The 20652-nt window shown below is 37.7% G+C and overlaps 1 protein-coding gene across 9 annotated transcripts in view; it reads left to right on the top strand.

The window, feature by feature from the left end:
• SEMA5A (semaphorin 5A) overlaps nt 1-20652 on the top strand; it is a 326650-nt gene that overhangs the window by 90322 nt on the left and 215676 nt on the right. For all 9 annotated transcript variants that reach the window (XM_030495666.1, XM_030495658.1, XM_030495648.1 and 6 more), the window contains one exon: nt 4825-5023. In XM_030495666.1, coding sequence (XP_030351526.1) covers nt 4891-5023 — 133 coding nt within the window. In that variant the 5' untranslated portion in view covers nt 4825-4890. The remainder of the gene's footprint in view (nt 1-4824; nt 5024-20652) is intronic.

Below are 20652 nucleotides of genomic sequence, written 5' to 3'. Positions count from 1 at the left end.
TGGAGAGAAATGCCCAGGGGAAGTAGAATGAGTCTCCCACAACAAATACACAGGCAGTGTCTGTGCGAGGAGACACTGGCGTGCATGCTTGAGGATGCCTGTATCCAGAACCAGTCCTGAAAATGGCGTCTTTTAACCATGCCAAACTCTGCTATTTGTATACTCATATTGACATAAATTCACTTCATCATTCACTGAAAGTGCAGTTAAACTGACACACAATCAGCAAAGATAATTGTTTGAAAGCATCTTTGCTGCTGGCCACCTGCAGTTAGTGTGGCAACTCTTTTTTTTTTTTAATACAGCAGCTTATTTTAATCAAACAAAAGAAAATATAGTTTATAGTTGAGTTAAATTGTACTTCCAACACAGTGTATTTTAACCAGTCTAGAAATATTGATATCCTGATTATTTCATTTTAAATATATGACTTCAGTTCCTGGAGGGAATAGTCTCTAAATTAATCTGCTTGGACCTAGCAGTAGCAGTTACATGCCTCGCATGCTTAGCTCTTCACACTTTTTCTCTTTAGCAATAGGTATCTTTTGCTGGCTCACCCAAATAAGAGAATCTTGAATTGCCCTTTTTTTTTTTCTTTTTTTAATTCATCAAATATTGTTGATAGAGAAACTAAATACTATATTTGTAAAAAATAAAAAAAAACAAAAAACAAAAAACAACTTTACTTAATGGGCCTCATTCATATTGCTTCTCGGCAAGCTAGATAAAAAAAAAGTGAATGAGGGAGAGAATAAGTGCACAAGGCCCTTTATGCATAGAAATAAAATAATACAGAATCGTAGAATCAGGTTGGAAAAGAGCTTTAATATCATAAGTCCTAATATATTACATTTTATAACTAATTTTTTTTTTTGCATCCCCAGATTGTTTTACAGACTTTTAAAATGCAGTTTGTCAAAAGTCTGATTAAAGATCTGTGCTAGAAAAAATAGGTCAGTGTGCTGATTCCCAAAAGTAGTAGTTAAAAAGATGGTCAGTGTCACTATTATGGGTATGTTTTGAAGAGTGTTGACTTCGCCATTGTATTTAATTGTTGAGAGAGATTTACATATGGAAATTATATGGAAGTCAAGGAAACTAGCCTAAACTTTTCTTGTTTAGGGTTCTCTTGGCATTTGTGTCTTGCCCTCCAGGCTAGCTATCACCTTTTGGCACAATAATTGCCCTTTCAGTAAGGAGAAGGGCCTATTTCAGGAAAGACTTCTTTGCTTGCTTCAAGACTTCTGACACTCAGTTGCAGTGTTTCAGAAATGCATGGGTACAAAATTCAGGTGCTGCCTCCATTGGCTTGCTCTTGCAGACAGTGTGTCAGGCAGAGACGGAACTTGTGCAGCAGCCCTTACTGGATGGTGTGCAGTAGGGAAAGATCTAACCCCTGCAAATTCTGTGGGAAAAGATTTGGTTTTGAAGACTTTTCTAAGCTGTCTGTTCATCTGCTTTTGCTCTGGGTACATGTTGAAAGTCTTTCTTTTGTTTGTTGGGGTTTTAGTTTTTACTTTTACTCTAGCAGTGTATTAAGTGCAGTCTCCAGACTCCTTTTTCTTTCTCCTTCTGTGCACACTGTAGTGTAATGAAGTGGATAGTGAATTCCGGTTTCTTCCAGTTGCTCAGCTGACTTAAAGCTTTTCCTCTATCATGCGAGAACTTGTGATGAGGTTTCTACCTGCTACCTTGATTTACTGTTCTTTCGTCCGATTAGGGTCTCTGAAGACTCTCCTCTGAGTAGTTGTAAGTAAGCTTCTGCTTGCAGTTCCCCACAATGTATTTAATACATTTAAATTAATACATCTAAAATAATGAGTACACTTCAATGTATTGTTCAATATTTTATTAGTTTAAACAGGTAGATGTCGAAGTAGAGAGAAACTTAAATTCTTACAGAATTACAGAATAGTTAGGGTTGGAAAGGACCTTAAGATTATCTAGTTCCAACGCCCCTGCCATGGGCGGGGATGCCTCACCCTAGACCATGTCACCCAAGACTTTTATCTCTAAGATATATTGTCAGGAGTACATTCACATCCTCTTTTGTCTCTTCTTCAAAGTCTAACCTTGTCTTTGGTTATTCTGATTGACAGAAAGGAGTGTTTCCTGCCCCCATTTTTACCATGTGAGACGCATGCAGCGAGAGAAGGAGTTCAGCTAGTTAGGAAAAGTATTCTTTGACCCCCAAATTCTCCTACAGCATGATTATAGATGTAAACAACTATGTTAGAGACGAATTATAGCATATAAGTAGCCTGTCTTTCCAAAGGATGCTGTTTGGATTTAGAGGCTGAGGAAAGGTATTGTTGTGAAGGAATCTGCTTCTGTTACTGGGTTCTGCACAGAGGGGGTAGATGAAATCATCACAATACCTGCAGAATACAAGACATGAGACCTGTCAACATTTACATCTTAGTCCTTATTAATACCAGGATTAGTCCCATGAAAGTCAGTAACCTTTTAATAATGGAAACCATGGCATCCATAGATATGTACAGATACAGTATCTGGATGAAGAGTACTGATCCTTTTCTTTATCTCTGGAAAAGCAGGATTCTCAGGATTCTCTTTTTGGTTTTGTCCTGGATAGAGCTGTTTTTTGAAACTTGGCTGGGGTATAGAAGCCTGGTTACATAAAGATCATGGGTCTTCATTTACAGCCAGGGAGACAGAGAAGGCTGAGCTTCCAGTACAAATGTTTCATTTTATTCTTGTTTAATTTATATCCATTATATTCACACATTTATGGGTATTTCTGAGACTTTACAAATAAAAAGAAATAAAGTTTGTACTTCTTTAAAGGGGAAGTACCATATTCCTAGGTGTTAGAATATGTTCTGCTGTACTGTGTGTAAGAAAAACAGCTTTTTTGAGTCTATCATGCAATATCTGTCCTTGATTTTGCTAAATACACATTCATAATCTTACAGAAACCTGAATTAGAACTAGCTGTTAGTATTGAACTTGTACGATCTGTAAGTGAGTAATATCAATTAGCTATGATATAACCCACATAAACTGGTTGAATTTGGATAATAATAGCGCATAATACTAAAAATGTCACCCTTGCAGAAAATGGACTATCAAAACATTGGAACAGGCACTTTATACCCCTATATATGTGAGTGCACAGAATTTCTATGAGCAAATACTGTCTGCTGTGAGCTACAAGCAACTCATGGGACAGATTCATGTTGGTATGTGACATCATCAGATACACTACTTAGGAAGGTGGGAATAAGAATTTAACTGCCTAGAAGCTTCCTTCCCCCCCCTCCCCGTATTTTTTTACTGAAACATAGCAGAGAAGATAAAATTGACTATCAAATTGATGTACCACTCAGATGTATGAAGATGTATTGTGTCTTTGATCTATTTATTTTAGTTGCAATTAATGAGGATTAGATGTGTCCAGGTCTTAGCTGGAAGGTTTCTGAAGACAGCAAAATGAAGCGGTAAGAGAAGAGCAGTTCATCTTATGAAGGCTGGTGCTACACTAATGTTAGGGAGCAATGTTTACTGAACATTCTGCTTTCTGAGCTTTTAAAACTCTTTGGTCTTACTGTACAATATCTTTTAATTAACAGCCCTTTATTTCATGTGTTTAGGATGTCCATTTTACACAAATAGAAAATTTCCACATAATTAAGCAGCACAGTGCAGTTCAGTGAGATCAAATGTATTAGAACTCAATATTGGCTATTATTTTTCCCTGAATTGCTCTATTAATTAGCAGAATGACATTTCTGCCATTATGGAGTTGTCTCAGAACACCAGTCTTTCTTCTCTGAAAGTCAGTGATGCCTCATAACTGTGTGCTGTCAGCAAGCAAAGATGTGGGGCTTGGTAAATCTGCTAGTGGTGGAAGTTTTTTTGTGTCACAGCATTAGGTTGTTACTGCTTAGAATGTTTGTTATGATAAAACTAAGAATTGGGTTGGGTCTAAAATTATATTGACACCATGAATATTTTGTTACTTATAAAATAAGTCTAGTTATTGGATGTCTCATAAAATCAGGGAGTTGAAATTTCAACTTTATTCTGGTAGTGAATGAAACCCGTTGTTGATAGGTGTCTAGATTTTAATAGAAAGGGGTCTTCAGTGTTAAAATCTGCAATACACAACCTTGTCATCAGTCTTGGCAAATGGATAGGGATGTCAGAACCAGTGCCCCTCCCTCCTGTAAAGCAAAAGTACATCATCAGAGCACTGAGGTGAACCTTGTCTTAGTGCTTTCTGTGCTGTACTATACACACTGTATGGATAGGCAAAAAATACATGCTGTGGTGCTGTTGTTTTGCCAAAACAGTCAGTAACGTGAAGGAGCAATTTCTTTCCTACCTTACCTTCTTTCCATTGAGGAAAGCAGAGCAAGGGGCAGTGGAGCTAAGTGAATGTGGAACACTAATTTAGATACATTTGCTGTGTCTAAATAAAATAAAAAATGTTGCAGAACATTGTTTTTCCCACGCACATTATAAAATTAAACTTTAAAATAGAAGAGGGGGGAATAAATAACGTTTTTTGAATCGTGCTGGGTGATAAAAGAAATCAATATTCCTAAATTGTGTAACTGATAAGTTCATGAATTAATTAGAGGAGCAGCTGATAGCATACTTCTGAGGAGTCAGATACTACACAGACAAAAAACAATGTTGCTGTTTTGTTTTAAACATCAAGAATTGTTTGGTTTGTTTGTTGTTGTTTGGTGGTGTTTTTTTTTTGGTTTTTTTTTGGGTTTTTTTGTTTTTTTGGTGTTTTGTTTTTTTTTTTGTGGTTTTCTCTTGTGCTTGAGTAAATTTCTTTGTATATTCCAGGTGCTTTTCCCACATGAGTGCAAGAAAAGTAGCCAGTTAAAAGAAGTGACTGCTGTGGAGGACAGCATGACCACCATGAAAGGAAGCTGCCTCCTTGCACTGCTGTTGGCAGGACTTGGTGTATTAGGAATACTGGAGCCAATAACAACAGAAGATACTCACTGCCACAGAGCTGAGCACCCAGTTATTGCATACAAAGGTAAGGGGCAAGCGCAAAAAAAACTTCTCCAGAAATTGGCTAAGGATTGTGTAATTTCTTCATGGAAACCTCTGATTTTAATGCATAATGGTATATAAAAAAAGTGCTTTCAGTGCTGTTATATAGTAATCTGGACTATATTCCATGCAAGTTAAATACAACTAGGCTTGAAAAGTTTCTTCACAGTTTGGTGCTGTATGTGCCATTTAAAGTTGGGTGACTCATTTTCCGCTGTAATTAAAACCAGTCTGAATTATTGCATGGCATTGTTACTTTCCAGGTGCAGGACTCTACATGAGTATGCTTAATTTCATGAAGTGGCTCTTTGATCTGTCTGGGTCTCTCTGGACAGCAGCTCTGTCCTCGAGCTTATCAAGTGTTTCTTTGAATTTAATGTGTTCTGTAAACTTTACAGACTGCACTCTGTTGCCTCCCCTTGTTCGTTGATCAAGGCATTAAACAGGACAGGCCTGAGGATCAGCCCTCATGATATTCCAGTTGTTACTGGCCTTGTGGTAGAGTAAGGTCTGTAAAACATTTGTCTCTCTGATAATCAAGCCAGCTTGATTATCCAACCAGCTTTTTACCCATCTGGTTGCCCACCTGAAGAGACAAACTGTAACATCCTAACTTGCAGTGAGATAGTGTTGAAAGCCTTGCAATAAATGGCATCTCCTGCTCTCCCCTCATCATTAAAACTAGTCATTTTATTACAGAAGGCAATTGGGTTGGTCAGGAATGATTTCACCTTGGATTATTGTCAGTCATCTTCTCTTCCATATGTCCAGAAAAGTGCATTCCAAGGGGACTAAATCCATTACTTTCCAAGGAATTGGAGATTGACTGGCCTGTAGTTCCCACAGTTGTGTTCCTGAAGTTTCTAGGGATCTTCCTTTATCTCTGTGACTTCTCAGAGATGAAGAGTGGCCAGTTATCTTGGTGCATACAGCTTGTCTGATCACATGGGTTTATATAGGTTCAGATCTTGCAAGTCATCCTTGACTCAGGCCAGATCTACTGCTGGTAGTTCTTGAAACCCTTTGCTAAACACTAGATACCTTTGAGACATTGTTGGTGAAGACTCTCTGTTGAGTTCCTCAGCTTTATCTGTGCCTGTGGGCACTAGATCACCTGCCCAATTCAGCAACAGACTTCTATTTTCCATTTGACCTTTCGTTATATTGTAGCGGTATTGTAAAAGCTTCTCTTGTTGCCCCTGACATTCCATACAAGTCTTACTCTCATTGAACTTTGTTTAACCCGACACAGTCCTTACATACCCATATGATGTTTCTAAATTCCTCCTTGGTTACCTTGTCACTGCTTACACCTCATACATACAGCCTTTTTGCGTTGGAGCTCCACCATGAGTTCCTTGCTTTGCCAAGCCAGTCATCATACATCTGGTTGTTGTCTTGATTATTGTGATGGACCGCTGAGGAGCAGTTAGGCAAGTGAAGAACACGTGGAGGATGTTGTTTGAAAAAAACCTGAGGCATTTAATAACTTAGCTGATTTTTTTAATTTATTTGAATTGAGTTTTTTTTCCATTAGTGTCACAAATTAGAACAAATTCCAAATGGTTTGTATATTTGAGGAGGTAGAGATTAAGATGTATTATATTACATATTGCATTCCTTCTGTTTTTCTAAGAAAGCACATGTGTAATTTTTTTGTTCCGATGAATTAGGATTTATTGAATTTTAATTGAAAAAAGATTTGTTTCCATTCTTTTCATAAAGTTAGAGAAAATAATGTGTTATCTGCAGAAAGTATTTTTGTTCTGGCATTTTAATTGTTTCATAAGAGCAATGGTATCAGCTGTCCCTTTCTCCAGTATATTGGAGAATGAATTAAAGTGGCTACACTCTGCACCTGGGAATAGCAAACCGTCAGTCTATTATGAAGGAGGGACCTTTATCTCTCATTTATTGATAAATAGTATGATTTATTCTGATGAAATATCTGGTTTTCTTAGCATTCGTGTTGTGTGTAGAATTTAGTTAAAAATGTTATTTTTATCATGACACACACACACAATGTTATAAATTAAAGTAGCACAGTTAAAATTCTGGCACTTAAGTGCTTAATTTCACATACTAAGGGAATCACTGTATATGCAACTGTGAAAGCAAGTAATTGAGACTCATTACCAGAGCCACATGCTGAAATTCAATTAAAAATGTGTTGGTTTATGGATCTGATTCAGCCAACATTTACAAGAGTACCTTGAATTTAACCTAATCCTACCTTTTAGATCGTTATTGTTCCCTGTAGTATTTAATTTCTAGTGATGTCCTTCCAGTTCTAAGTTTCTATGTTAAGGCTTTCTGGGGACAGAGACCTCCTCTGTCACCTTGTTCCAGTTGCATCTTTCGATGTAGCCAATGTTAGTGTTACAATTAGAGTTTACTGAAGAAAACCAATTCCTTTTTGCTGTAAATATATGTGGGAAATAAAATTGTATAGCAACACCTATTGTCAGATTGTTACTATGATATTCAGGAAGATTTTTAATGCCAGGCTCCCTCTTGACCTTTGTGGTAAAAATATCCCTAATCAGTACATATCCATGACATACCTTAGATTTTATGAACTGGCATATCTTGAAAAGGTTTTCCTTCACTTACTTAAAAATATTCTGACCACAATAATCTGTAGGGAATCATCAGTAAATCTTAGAAAGTACATGTAGAAACATATTTGAAATGCAGTATATAGTATGTAATAGCTAGGTAACGACTGGTGTGGGCACACGGTGGTTGACTTGTAGTTGTAGGACTGCTAGTTAAGGGAAAACAGAAGATATGAGACCAAAGGAAAAGGTGACTAAGAAGTTTGTCTTTCAACCCGTGTGCTAGGAATGGGCTACTTGGGGTATTAAAGTATAAAAAAGAGATGTGTGGGAGAAGAGCTGCTCTGTGAATTAATCCTGCGGTAGGAGTGGGCAGGATTCAACCATCCCTCTTCCCTATTTCTGTTTTCTTCCTACAGCATTTATTGATTTCACGAATGCCCATAGGAAAATACCCTCTGTATATATTGACATTATTAGCATCGCTAGACCAACACTGAGTCCTGGAATCAATTAACAGCTATGAAACCTTTAATTTGAATGCTGCAGTAATACCCTATCATCCTGTAAAGTCATCTTATAATAATATTAGATCCACCAGAGCTAAATGCTGTGTAGGATGCTGAACATCAGCCAAGGCTGAGTCCTATTGAGTGGTAGGTACTTTAAAGCTTGTAAACTCAGTACTAACTTTACAGAGATATCAACTCTTTTGTTTTATTTATAACTGACTAAAGCCTTCTTTTGTAGTTTCTGGTGTGCCAAAATAGAATGTACTTATTTGTTTTGTCTTCCTTTGAGAGGCATGGTAGATGGAGTGTAACTATTAAATAAAACTAATGGAGTGAGAGTCTGGTGTAGCGTATGGATCAACAGCTGCAAAAAACTAATAAAAAGAAAAAGTAGTCCCCAGGAGTTGTCGTGGTGAAATATGAAAAGGGAGTGTATCTCCTGAAAAAGCTTACTTTCTTCCCCACTGCCCATCAAAAACTGCTCACTTAGGTGATGATCCTGTCAAGCTACATTTTGTAAAGAGACATATACTATTTCTATCACTGATTTTCCCAGCTCGATAGTTTTAGCTGAAAGACTGTGATATATTTCCTGATACCAAATGGCAAGAATTTCACCCGCCAGTTGAGAACCTTTACTCGAGTACTTTGTTTGCTGGTGGAAGAGGAAAGAAAAGTTGCAGAAGCAGGGGAGATGCATGCCCTTTCAAAGGATTTTTGACATGATCAAAAATATCTTTTATATCTCTCAAACACAGCAGTAATAATCACATGTAATTTGTTTATCTGCATAGTTAATGTTAGGCATGCATAAGGCAACTTTTCTCTCTCCCAGAAACTATAATAAATAAGCAAGTCCACTCTTATTCTTGAAATAAGAGTTAAGAAAGAAAAGGGGCTGAAATAAGCTGGTCATTAAAGATAGAGCCTTACAATTATATATATATTTTTTTTAATCTAGGTATGCTATCATGGGCATGTAGATCTGAAAATATTTCAGCTCTATAATCTGTCATCATAGGTCTTCCCTAGACTAGAATAAGGCACTTTGTCTTCCTTGGAAGCTGGAAATTTCGTTTTCTCATTATTTAAAGATGAAGCTATCATAGAGATAAGATTTATATAAAAGCAGACCTCTACGTATGAGATGGATTGACAGGATCAGCCCAGTAGCATGCAGTTCAGTATTTTATGTGGTGCGTAGTCCGTCTTTAAGTTTCTTTTTCTTGGAGGAGGAGTCTGCCTCCAGGTATGCAATTGTTATAAAATGACTTTTTAGAATAGGGTATTACTGCAGAATTCAAATTTAAGGTTTCATAGCTGTTAAGAATTGATTTCAGGACTCTGTGTTGGTCCAGCTGCACTAAAAATGTCAATAGGTATATAGGGCATTTTCACATAGGAAACAAGGTACGCATGACAAAATGGACACACAGAGAATCATAGTGTGAGGTTATTGGTCTTTGCATACATTTCCATATGTTTAAAATGTGTAAATTTATTCTTGAAATAAGAGTTAAGAAAGAAAAGGGGCTGAAATAAGCTGGTCATTAAAGATAGAGCCTTACAATTATATATATTTTTTTAATCTAGATATGCTATCATGTGCATGTAGATATGAAATGTTTGCTCTGTAAAGCAATTAGGGTTTACTGACTGTCAGCTTCTTCTTGGAAAACAGTCTCTTATAGAAAAGGGATGTGTTTAACCTAAACAGTTGGAAAAGGCTGTGAAAACCTTTCCTCTGGGTAGGAACAGTAAGGGGTAAATCATAGGCAAACTGTTTACAAAAATAAGATGCCTATGAGAAGCAATGACTGTTTATAAAAGTTGAACTATTCTTACTCAAAAACCAAAGCAAACCAGCTGAGTAAATATTTCCATAGATTACAAAGCACTTAGCCACCTGCTTTACAGAACCTCTGTGGTAGCTCTCTGTGGCGCTGGTATTAAAAAACCCCCAAACAACCAACCCAAAAGTGTAAAAGTAGTTACAGTGGCACCTTGCTCTCTCTCTCTCCCTCCCTCCTCACCCCCCAAATTTGCTGAACTTTGAAACTGTCAGACCTGTCAAAAGCCACTAACTCAGCTGAAGACTTGTGCTGTATGTAGGCAGACCCCATCCATGAGGTAGAACTTAAGAGGCCATCCCAGCTCCTTAGAGGTGTGTGAGGGTAAGCTGGGAAAAAAATGGACCCAACCCCAATTTCAGGTGTGAAGATATAAGTATTGACTGTCCTGCAGTTTACCAGCTTAAAGTTGAATTTCTTAGGCTTTTCTGTCAGAAATAAAGTGCAGTTGTGAACATGACTTAGTTGATGTTGAGGCTACAGCTGAGATCATCTGATCTGGGGCACATCTCATTCTTTCATCCTCCCATAAAGTAATCAGAATTTAGAGTCATGCTGTCTCAACAAAAAACCATAAGTTGACATATTTTTAGAAACTGTATTTAGTGATATTTTAAATACATGCTGTGCTGTAAAGAACTTATCTGTCAAATATACATGCTCAAAAATAAGATGTCTTGATCCATATAAGAAATGAACATAAACCCTTCATTTCTACTTAAGGTTAACCAGAAAAGAAAAATAGCATAGTTATTTTTTGATTCCTTGGTTCGGGAATCCTAAGAAATATATTTTCTTAACCTTGTTGTCTAACCACCACAGAATTCCCTCACTTGATGTTTGTCTAAGTAATAGAGACTTGGTACATCCCTCTGCTCATTTTATCATGTGGTGTGTATATGCAGTGCATGCACTTAATGTGTGCCAAGAGGAAATAACATGTGGGCTGAATGAAGAATGGTGCCTGGTGTATGAACTTGTTTTTGTTTGTACTCTCTTCTCTTTCCCCTAAACTTGTTGCAAGCTACTGATTAAACTAATAGTACTCGTCTACTAAACTGCTCAGTTCTTACTGTTTTTTCCTACTCCTTCCACTAGTTTTCAAAAATACCCTGTAAAGAACTCCTGCCAGCTTCAACAGTGAGATTGAGGTGTACTGCTTTCCACCTCCTGTCCTCTTTTGGGTTTTTCTTTATTTAAAGATGATTCATCAGTAAAGAATAGTCGATTGCTAGATACTGAAACTTTGGTTTGTCTAGATGATAGGACTACGAGATTGCTTACACCACCCTGCCAAGAACCAGCCCCTCTTAAGGAGGAAGATAATTCCTCCACCAGTTGTATATTTTTTATATCAAATGAGTTTGCCTTTACTTTTCTACAGGAGACTAAGTACCTGCTGGGGAATGGCAACTTTCAACTGCTCACTGTTAATTTTAAAAATTATAGCTTTGAAGATTGAAGGATACTATCCCCTTACTATTTCCCTGAATCACCCAATATCTTTGGTGTGATTCTCATAAAAACCAGGGTATGGAAGGGACTGAATTCTCTGAACAGAGGACTTTTTGGAAGAAGTGATCATTTTTTAAAGTAAGCATCAATTTACAGTTCTTTTTGGCATCCTGGCCAAGTGCCGGACTATCACTGAATGTTAGTAATTGTAATACATTTCTGATAACTGAAAATCAGCAGTGGCTGCAATGACTAGTAAGCTGCACAGACATGTCCTATGAGCTTTTCCAGAGCCTTTCAATGGCTGATTTCTTCCCTGTTGGCCTAATATGGAAGTTTGGAGCATTTGAAATTTCCTGATTGTTAACAAAAGAGCAAAATAAGAGAGGCTCCTGCCACATTCCACTAGCTGTACAAAACAGCAAATGGAAGTAAAATCTGGGGGGTCTGTACTTCTTTTTTTCTTCGTCTTCAAAAGATATGTATTTTTAATGGAGATGGGCATTTTTACTGGAAAGTTGTAAAACGTCCAAATTGGAATATGGTAAAGAAACAGATCAGCAACCAAGAAATATTACTCCTAAGCAGTGAAGTTCTATCACCACCTAGAAGCTTTGGTGTGTTTAGAGACAAGAGGAAACACAATATTGATTTGATTTTTCTCTATTTTATTGTTTTTTCACAGCAGACAGTATTTTATGTTTTTTCATGAGATGTTTAAGGTACACTTTGTCCCTTCTCTTGACAACTGTCAGTGTGAGTATTCTACTGATCTGCCCCTTGGAAAAGGCATTAATGAAGCATATCCATTTTTTCTAAATCATCTGGCACAGTATAAATTATGTTTTGCTGCAGTTTTGAGTTCTCTATGCATGATCTCTATGCCAGTTCATGTCAATTCAATTCTTCTCCCTCTTCAGGGACTGCATTGCAACATGGCCAATGTTACAAAGATAATGAGTGTTGACTGAAGAGGAAGAGGATGTGTATGGCTGGTTAGCATTGCATGGCTAAGGAGATGTGAATCAACCCTTTTTAACTTGCCTTGGTGTAATCCATTCATGTCCAGCTCTTCATGGAGCCCACACAGTCTGTGTGGCCTCTCAAAGCAGCAGCAGTAGCAGCAACACAGCTCTATTTTGCAAGAATCTGCCTTAATTAAGTTCTTCTCATTTACTTCTCCTGAAGTGATCTATACGGCTAGTTCGTGAAAAATGGTGACAATTGCAGTTACTGGATTTGTGATCCTAGGCAACTCTGTTTTCATACTTGGTAGTGACCACGTTTCTGGAAGGACTCGCTCCAGTAGTCATCCATTCCAGGTTCTGCACAGCATTTACAGGCCCAGTCTTGCATTTACTCAGTAGCACCTCCTGCCCTCACTACCTGTCACTGAATGTCACCTTCTGCTGGCTATTGCATCATCTGAGAAATCTGGGCAATCCCTGGCCTGCCCTTGGGCCTTACCTGATTTCAATGAATCATAGAGGTGTGGAGGAAAAACATTTGCTAGTTTTCCCCTTTTATTTCTTAAATAAACTTCCAGAGATACTTTGTGTTTATTTAACAGAATGGGTGGAAGTAGAGAAGTGCAGTCAGTGCTTCTCCAAAGTGGTTTTTGTTTTGCACATGCCTTCTTTCCTGCCTCCCTTCTGTGGTACTGCTCATTTGCTATTGACAAGACTATGGGATGCTGAATAGCAGCTGATTTTGTTTGCATGGCCGAACATGGTAGATACTTACTTGTTATACGGCAATTTGTCACATTCAGGTGAGACCACACTTTTGACTTCTCATAAGCTTGTCTGTCCATTTACAGTGCTTACTTCAGGTTTTATTCTGAAGGCTTTATGGTCTAAGAAATGGCAGTTCTCTACCATTTCTGAGAATTAGGAGCTCACCATTTTACAACTAGCTCTACAGTAAATCAACTAAAACAATTGTTAATAATGACGAATACCTGGAGTTTGACAGTGCCCTTCAGAACAAAAATAATTCCTACAAAGAGAAGTGTTGTTCTGTTGTTAGTGGGGGTTGTGGTTTTTACATTTCTTTTTCTTGCTTTTCACTTTTTTGGCTTGGGGCGTCTCTTTGTTTTTGTGGTGGGGGAATGGAGGGAGTGGGGAGTATGTTCAACTTTGAAGTCCTGACTCTAAGCTCTTTCCAAGATTAGTGTCAGACTTTACCTTATATGCCCTTTGTGTTACAATATGACTTGTTTTGTCAGTCTTTATATTTTTGGCATGAAGTATCTTCAGCCTTGAAAATATTTTATGAGCTGTAGTTTTGGGCAGAAGTGATAGAATCAAGAAATTGTATTATGCTAAAACAATAAAAATAAAGAAGTTTAGTACATTCATATGCCAACATAAATAGGAATGCATCATTGCAAGATGGTAAGTTCCAGAAACAAAGTTGTGCTAATTGCAACATAGAGATTTTCCATGAAAATAACATGGCTTTATTGTAACTGTCTATACACAGTTGGCTTTATGCTTCTGTTCAATACATATATAAAAATTGAGCAGATTTCTTTACAAAACTCCGTGTTGAGAACAAATACTGTTTTTCTATAACCATACAATATGATTTTCTGCAAAATGACTTATGTGGCTGGTTGCCAAAGCCAGCATCTGAGTGTAAAATGTGAAAGACTAAGCCCCTCTGAAGAGGGGGCATGACTAAGGATGTCAGGTGTCTTACACGGTCACTCCGTCCCTCTGTGTCACATTCAGGAAGACAGACAGAGCAGGGGCCAGAACTGGTAACTGGAAGAGGAACCTGCTCTCGCTGGGAAGAGTGTGTGGGCTCTGTGCTGGTTGAGGGGTGAGGTTCCTGGGTTTTTTATCTCTCCAGGGCAAAGTAAATCTTTCACCAGTGCGGGGAAAGGCACATGCAGCAAGTAGTATTTGCCACACATCAAAACACAACTAAGCTTCATAGTGTAGTTTTCACTCCTCAGAAAAAGTCCTGATTGTAGTAGCATTCTCATTTTTGCTTATCCCGATGAATGAGTCCCTACCCTGAAGTGTGGATCAGCTGATCTGCAAGGTGACTTACAGTGTAAATTGGGTGAAAGTCTCTCTTGGTTCATCCTCCTTCATTCACTGATGTTTTTTTCTTTCTCTGCAGAATTGCCACACCCTTTTTTTCTTTTTTTTGTTATTTTTTTATTTTAAATCTTTTGCATTAATTACTTTCTGTATTCTGTCCTCCCCTTTCTCTGCTCTTAAATTATATGTTTTAGCTATAGACTATTTCTCTCTTTTAGAGATTGGATTGAGACATGATATTAATAGTTGATTGATAATACTACTGCTGTCTACAGTAGACTCCTTACGTCTCTTTTTTTGGGAAGGGGGCCGCATCTTGAGCAAGCAGCTGACACAAACAGAATATTAAAAGAAAAGGAACATAAGTCTGATGCAAGATAATAATTCTTGTGTTTCTCCCCCACTTTGTCTTGTCCCCAGTGTGTTCCCATCATTCTTCTGGTCTTTCCTTCTGTGCCTTCTATCTAAATCTTACATAACATAGTCTTTCCATACATATGCTATCCTCCAGACTTTCATGTCTCTTAAAGCGTGTAAACTTAGCCTTACTTCCTGCTCACTATGGTGCTGTTGGTCTGGAACATTCCCTGAAAATTTCTTTAAAACTCGCTGGATCTTTGCTTCAGCACCTTTCATTAGCACTGCACTGTCTGTGTTTTTATGTTGTATACCTTCTTGTGCCTTCTTACCTGGACATCGTTCCTCATCCGATCTCCTCTGGAATATGCTTCTAATATGATGAGAGGCTTCTGGTCACCTGTAATCTTAAAACTATTGGGTTTGGGGTTTTTTGTAACTGTTCATACAAGTGTGTTATGTTTCTGTCCTGGATGCCTCCTCCTTTGCCCAAATATGTCTGTGTTTATATGTAAGAATCTTGACTTGAACTGATGCAACTTGTTAATCATTCCATTGTGTGTAGCCTGCTAGAGTAAATTGGTTTTAGTAGTTTCCAGTGAACCCTCAGATCTCTTTGCTTCCTGTCTAAGCTTCTTCTTCTAATGCATGTTAAGCTATTTAATGATATACAGAAGACTCATCCTAGCTGTGAAATGCAATGGAAGTGACTCCTTGGTTGCTCTTAGAAGCGCAACACCTGAAATCTGTCTTGTCCTTCTCCAGCCCCTCTCTGGAAATCCTTTGTTACGCTTGTTTTCTCCCCTAAGGTTCCGTGACGTCTGAGCTCTTTTCTGTTTTACAGCCAGGTACACAACTCAAGAAGAGCAGGGTTGCTAAATCTGCTTCTGACAGCTTCAAGAAAACCAAGTTTAATGATTACTGAGAGGACAGCAGTTTCCCGCAGCTGAGACAGTGGAGAATCTAAACACTGAGAGGGCAGGTTGCAATCCCTACTGTGTTTCTGCATCAGTGGGTTTATGTCAAGATAATGTCATTCAGGATGATACTTATGAATATTCCATTACAAAATAATGAGAACAGATGTATGGAATGACAAAAAGGAGTAAGAATGACAGTTGAATATAATCTGCAAGTAGACGAACATAAGTCTGTGTTGCATTGAATGCACCACAGGGGAAACTGCAGGACTGAACCCCCAAACTCAGATGCTTCAGTTTTAGTTCTTTTTCCTTAATTTTCAGTTGTTACTTCATGGTAGTCTACTGGCATGTTTTTTTCATGGTTCTTAATCTGAACAATTAGTAAAGCTTGGTAGGCCTTTTGCTTTAAAACAGACAAGGATTTGGAAATCTTGTTTCCACTCTTGGCTTACTTGTCAGCAGTCTCTTTAGGTTTGTTGTTCAAAAGACGATGCGGAAGATCTGGAAACTGAAAGTTTTTAATCACAGTTCTTAGCAACTTAAACTGTTGTTAAGTGTACTTAGTTACTATTTTTAAATACAATACTCTCCTCAAATGGCTGATATTGTATAATATAAAAATATTATAACATCAGGTATGCCATATCTGAGTCAAGGGGTTATTTCCTTACAAGAGGGAACGGTATGGTTAATGAGATCTTTTCCAGTTGGCTATTGCAACTTTGCAAAGTAGGTTTATTGTTGTCAGATATTTTTTCTGGAATGGTCTAGGGCTCTAGTTACATGCTGTTTCTGTATATGAAGGAAAGAAAACTCAAAGGGGATGTAATTGTATATCATGGCTGGTACCTTGTCACTGCATAATTTCTGTACAACTCAAAAGTGATTCTGAATATATAAAAACTGTGCGCATAGAGCTGAAACCGCTTTCATCTAGGTGGGGGTTCAATCTTTTTTTCCCTTGCACCTTCTTGTATTTGTATGCAACGTGTGTGTTTGAACAATGAAGCATAAACAATTCAAAACCCTTGTTCAGAAAAATAAGAAATAAGTAGTCACTGCAGCAGATGTTACTGCCTCTTCCCTAAGGGCACAGACAGTCAAAACCCAAATTCCCTTTAATTATCCCAGCAGCAGACATCTGCACACACATAAGAATGCAGAAATATGCACTTCTGGCTGGGGAGGCTCTGGCAGGACAAAGAAAACAGGAATGCAGGCTGGATTTTAGACCTTGAGACTTTGGAGGTTAGAGCGGATGATAAAAGCAGGTCAGGGAACCAGGGCCTGGTAATTGCTGTAACTGCGCCTGCCTGGAGAGCGGCAAGCAAATTGCAGAGACAGTGACTTCGTGCCTAATGAGACGTGCGAGGAGCCGGGTAGAAGGAAGTAGGTTTACTGTAGGCTTAAGAAAGTTAAGTTCAAGTTCACTTGTTTAAAGTCAAGAAACATACTTTAAATATGCTTTATTTTCTGTTTTTCCCATTAATAGCAAATAAATTACTTACAGCCCTGCCTCAGTACCTCTGCAATAGTTCTGAAGCTGTAAGAGTTGTTTAAAAAATGAAGGCCCAATAAGCAAGTGATGAACTTTCTGGAAAACGTCAAAAGGCTTGTGGTCTTGGGATTTGTTTTATTATGGATTATTTAAAGTGGAGGGGAGCTTGGAGAGCTGGCAGAGCTTCTAGATAAGGCTAGAGCTACGTATTTATTTCTTGGCCTCTGCAGTTCTCTTTGTAAGGAAAGGCAAGCTCCAGGACTGTGTTAAATTGTGTTGGATAGTAGAAGGAAAGGAGCTGCCTTGTTTGTGATCTGAAGAGACCTTCAGAATACTGGATCTTGAAAGGGAACTGTAGTTTTGAGTTTGGTTTCGTCTTTTTGTTGGCTTTAGGTTGTTTTTGTTTCTTTCTTTATATTTTCCCTTCTTTTTTTCTTTCTTCCTTTTCTTTTTTGTTTCCTCTCTTCCCCTAAGCAAAATGAACTCTGAACTGCAGATGGAGATCTGACGTGTTTTCATGTTTCCAAAGGAGAACCAAATGTAGTGTGGTAAGACTTAAAAGAGGAATCTTTTAGTTTGTGGTTGCTGATTTAATCATGCTGGGCAAAGTTGTAACTCCATCTTTTCTTTTATAGAGGATTGGATTGCATTTTCTAACCCTTCCTAAACAATTGTTTTCATTTTTTTCCTTGGCAGGAAGAAACAATGTTTTAATTTTTTTATCTTCCTGGATCCCTCTTTTAAAAACTTCAGACGTCTTACTGTCTAATTACTATCTGATGGCTGGAATGCCTGTATTTTTCAATATATTATCTAGATTAAAAAATATTCTTATTTTTTATAAGAAACAATTTTAAATTTTATAAAAATTTAGGGATTAGCTACTATAAGTACATATTCTTTCGTTTCCTAGTTATGATGTCCACATATTCTTAATTCTGAATAACTAAAGTCAGCTCTGTACACAGCCCTTGCATAAATGTGTTCTGTATGGTAAAGGGGTACATGCAATGTCTTTTTCAGTAAAATGCAATACTGAGTACTGTGACAGAGCTATTTGTCCTAATCCTTACTTTTTACAGAGAAGCATGAAATGGTGTCAGCTGATGCCATCTTTTTTTGTTGAACTAGTACACTTCTCCATATATGTTGCATCCAGTCTGCTCTGCTGTACTCCATTTAGGTTATTAGAGCCTTCTGGTATCAAAGACTTTTAGATCAGTTACATCCATGACCCTCCTTAGCCTTGACATCTGTGTGTTTGTACCATATCAGTGAAAAAGTGGACATACAAGCTACATTCTAATCTCAGCAACAGGTGGACCAGGACTTTCACTGGGGCATTGAGCTGAGATTGACTTGGCTTTTTGATTATTTTTTTACTGTTATTATTTTTTAGAGCAGATTTGTCTCTTGCTGTGGGGTTTAAATGTTAGAGTTGCATTTTTCTTGTTTCTCTGTTTGACTAAGGTTCTTAATGCAGTAGCTTGTCCTTCTGTTATACTAAAAATTACAAACAAGGCACCTTCTTGGCCTCTAATTCATCCTGGTGGACAATATATGTGCTTGATATCTAAGGGTCAGAATATAGGATATTTTCTTGCTCCTTATACTTCTGCGTTGGAACTAAAATGCAATGTCAGTACTACCTTTAAGCTTTACTATTGCAAGAAGCATTAATAGTTATTTTCTCTGCCTCTGAAATGTATGCTAAAGGAGGACAGCATTATAAGTTGAGTAAAAAGGGTTAATGAATGCCCAGAGTGTTGACCCGGGGCTATAACTGTATTGAGTACTTCTGGCTTTGCATTCTCCAGTGAGCCTGCAGGCACAGCCTAGGCAACAGGCACTCTACAGCATCTCCCTGTGGGCTTTTCCCCAAACCCCAGGTGGAAAAGGGTTCCACAGCATGGGCAAGACACAGTCACCTCAGTGATACAGTTCTGCAAGACAATCTGCCTAAAGAATCAGGATCATAAAGATAAGGAGATATATGGTCCTGGAAGCACATCTGCCAACATACCATTGCATATCGAAAGCATATGTCTGGAATTACAGATTTTGGAAAAGCAGCCTGTAATGGTCAGGCCTTCTCTGCTTTGCACTGAGCTGCTTCTACCATGGGCCTTATGGAAGAATAACAAGTGGCAGGGAAGATGTTCATGCTCAGATTTTGAGATGAGTATAATTAGCATGCTGTTTTTGCTGGGGTACTTCCAACTCCCGGAATGAGTCTTTTTTGTAAGAAATACTGAAAAGTATCTGCTGTGCTTACTATATTTGCCCCGATGAGTTGTGGGTGGGTTTTTTGGTTGGTTGGTTTTTGTTTTTTTTTTAATGATTTGCTTGTCTTGTCTGTGCTTATCTTTCTCAAAAGAAATGGCACTTTTAATGATTTCATGGGTAATGCATCAAACAGGAATATACCCATTGGGAAAAGCTTGTTCTGGTCTGTTTTGTAACAGTGCTAGGCTAGGCTTGAGGAAAAAATTGGTCCAAAGTAAGTACAAATGTGTAAAGAGTGACTTTATAAATATATAAAGAATAACTTGCATTTTTATGCATTTAAACACTAAGTGTCAGAAATGTTTTCAGAAGCTCATATGAGGGGAAAAAAGACCTGCATATGATCTCTTATATTGTCACATACATGTTTGTAACTACAGCTGCTGCTTCTTTTCTGTTAATTACTACTGTTTTGGTTTTTTTTAAACCTAATTGGACAAAATTATTTAAAACCTGGCAGCATTGAACATGAATGTCAATGTACATGATGAATGCCGAGCAGCGCATTGATTGAATAAGTCCTAGAAAAATAGGTTATGTTCATAGAATCATGGAATCATAGAATTATATAGTTATAGTTATAGTTGGAAAAGACTTGAAAGATCATCTGGCTCCTACTCCCCTGCCACAGGCAGGGACACCTTCCACCAGACCAGGTTGCTCAAAGTTGTTGACAAACTAAGCCTCAGCCCCTTTTATTGGTTTCAGAAGTAGCAAATCTGTGGCTGAATTGTTATGATGGATTTATCTTTTTTTTGGATTTTTTGGGGAGGGTGTTGGGTTTGGTGTTTTTTGTTTTTTTGTTTTTTGTTTTTTGGGTTTTTTTTGTTTGTTTGTTTTTTGTTGTTTTTGTTGGGTTTTTTTTTTATTTTTTTATTTGTTTTGTTGGAATCTCTGGAATATTATTTGCACATCTTTCCTTTCTTCACCTGAGCTGTAATACCTTTTTACCTTTCATCTTCAGTGAGTCAATGAGTTACCAGCAAGGCTGTGTTTAATATATTTCTGTGGGGAGAGAATCCAGTGAAAGAGCTAGAAAAGACTTGTGATTGGAAATGTAAGAAAAAAAGCACAGACAAAAGTGAATCATAAAAGATGCAGCATGCTCTGGCATGTCATT

The sequence above is a fragment of the Strigops habroptila genome, chromosome 1 (assembly GCF_004027225.2).
Source record: "Strigops habroptila isolate Jane chromosome 1, bStrHab1.2.pri, whole genome shotgun sequence".
In the NCBI taxonomy this organism is placed as follows: domain Eukaryota; kingdom Metazoa; phylum Chordata; class Aves; order Psittaciformes; family Psittacidae; genus Strigops; species Strigops habroptila.
The sequence above is the reverse complement of the archived record's forward strand: the minus strand, read 5'-3'. Positions and strand labels throughout refer to the sequence as shown.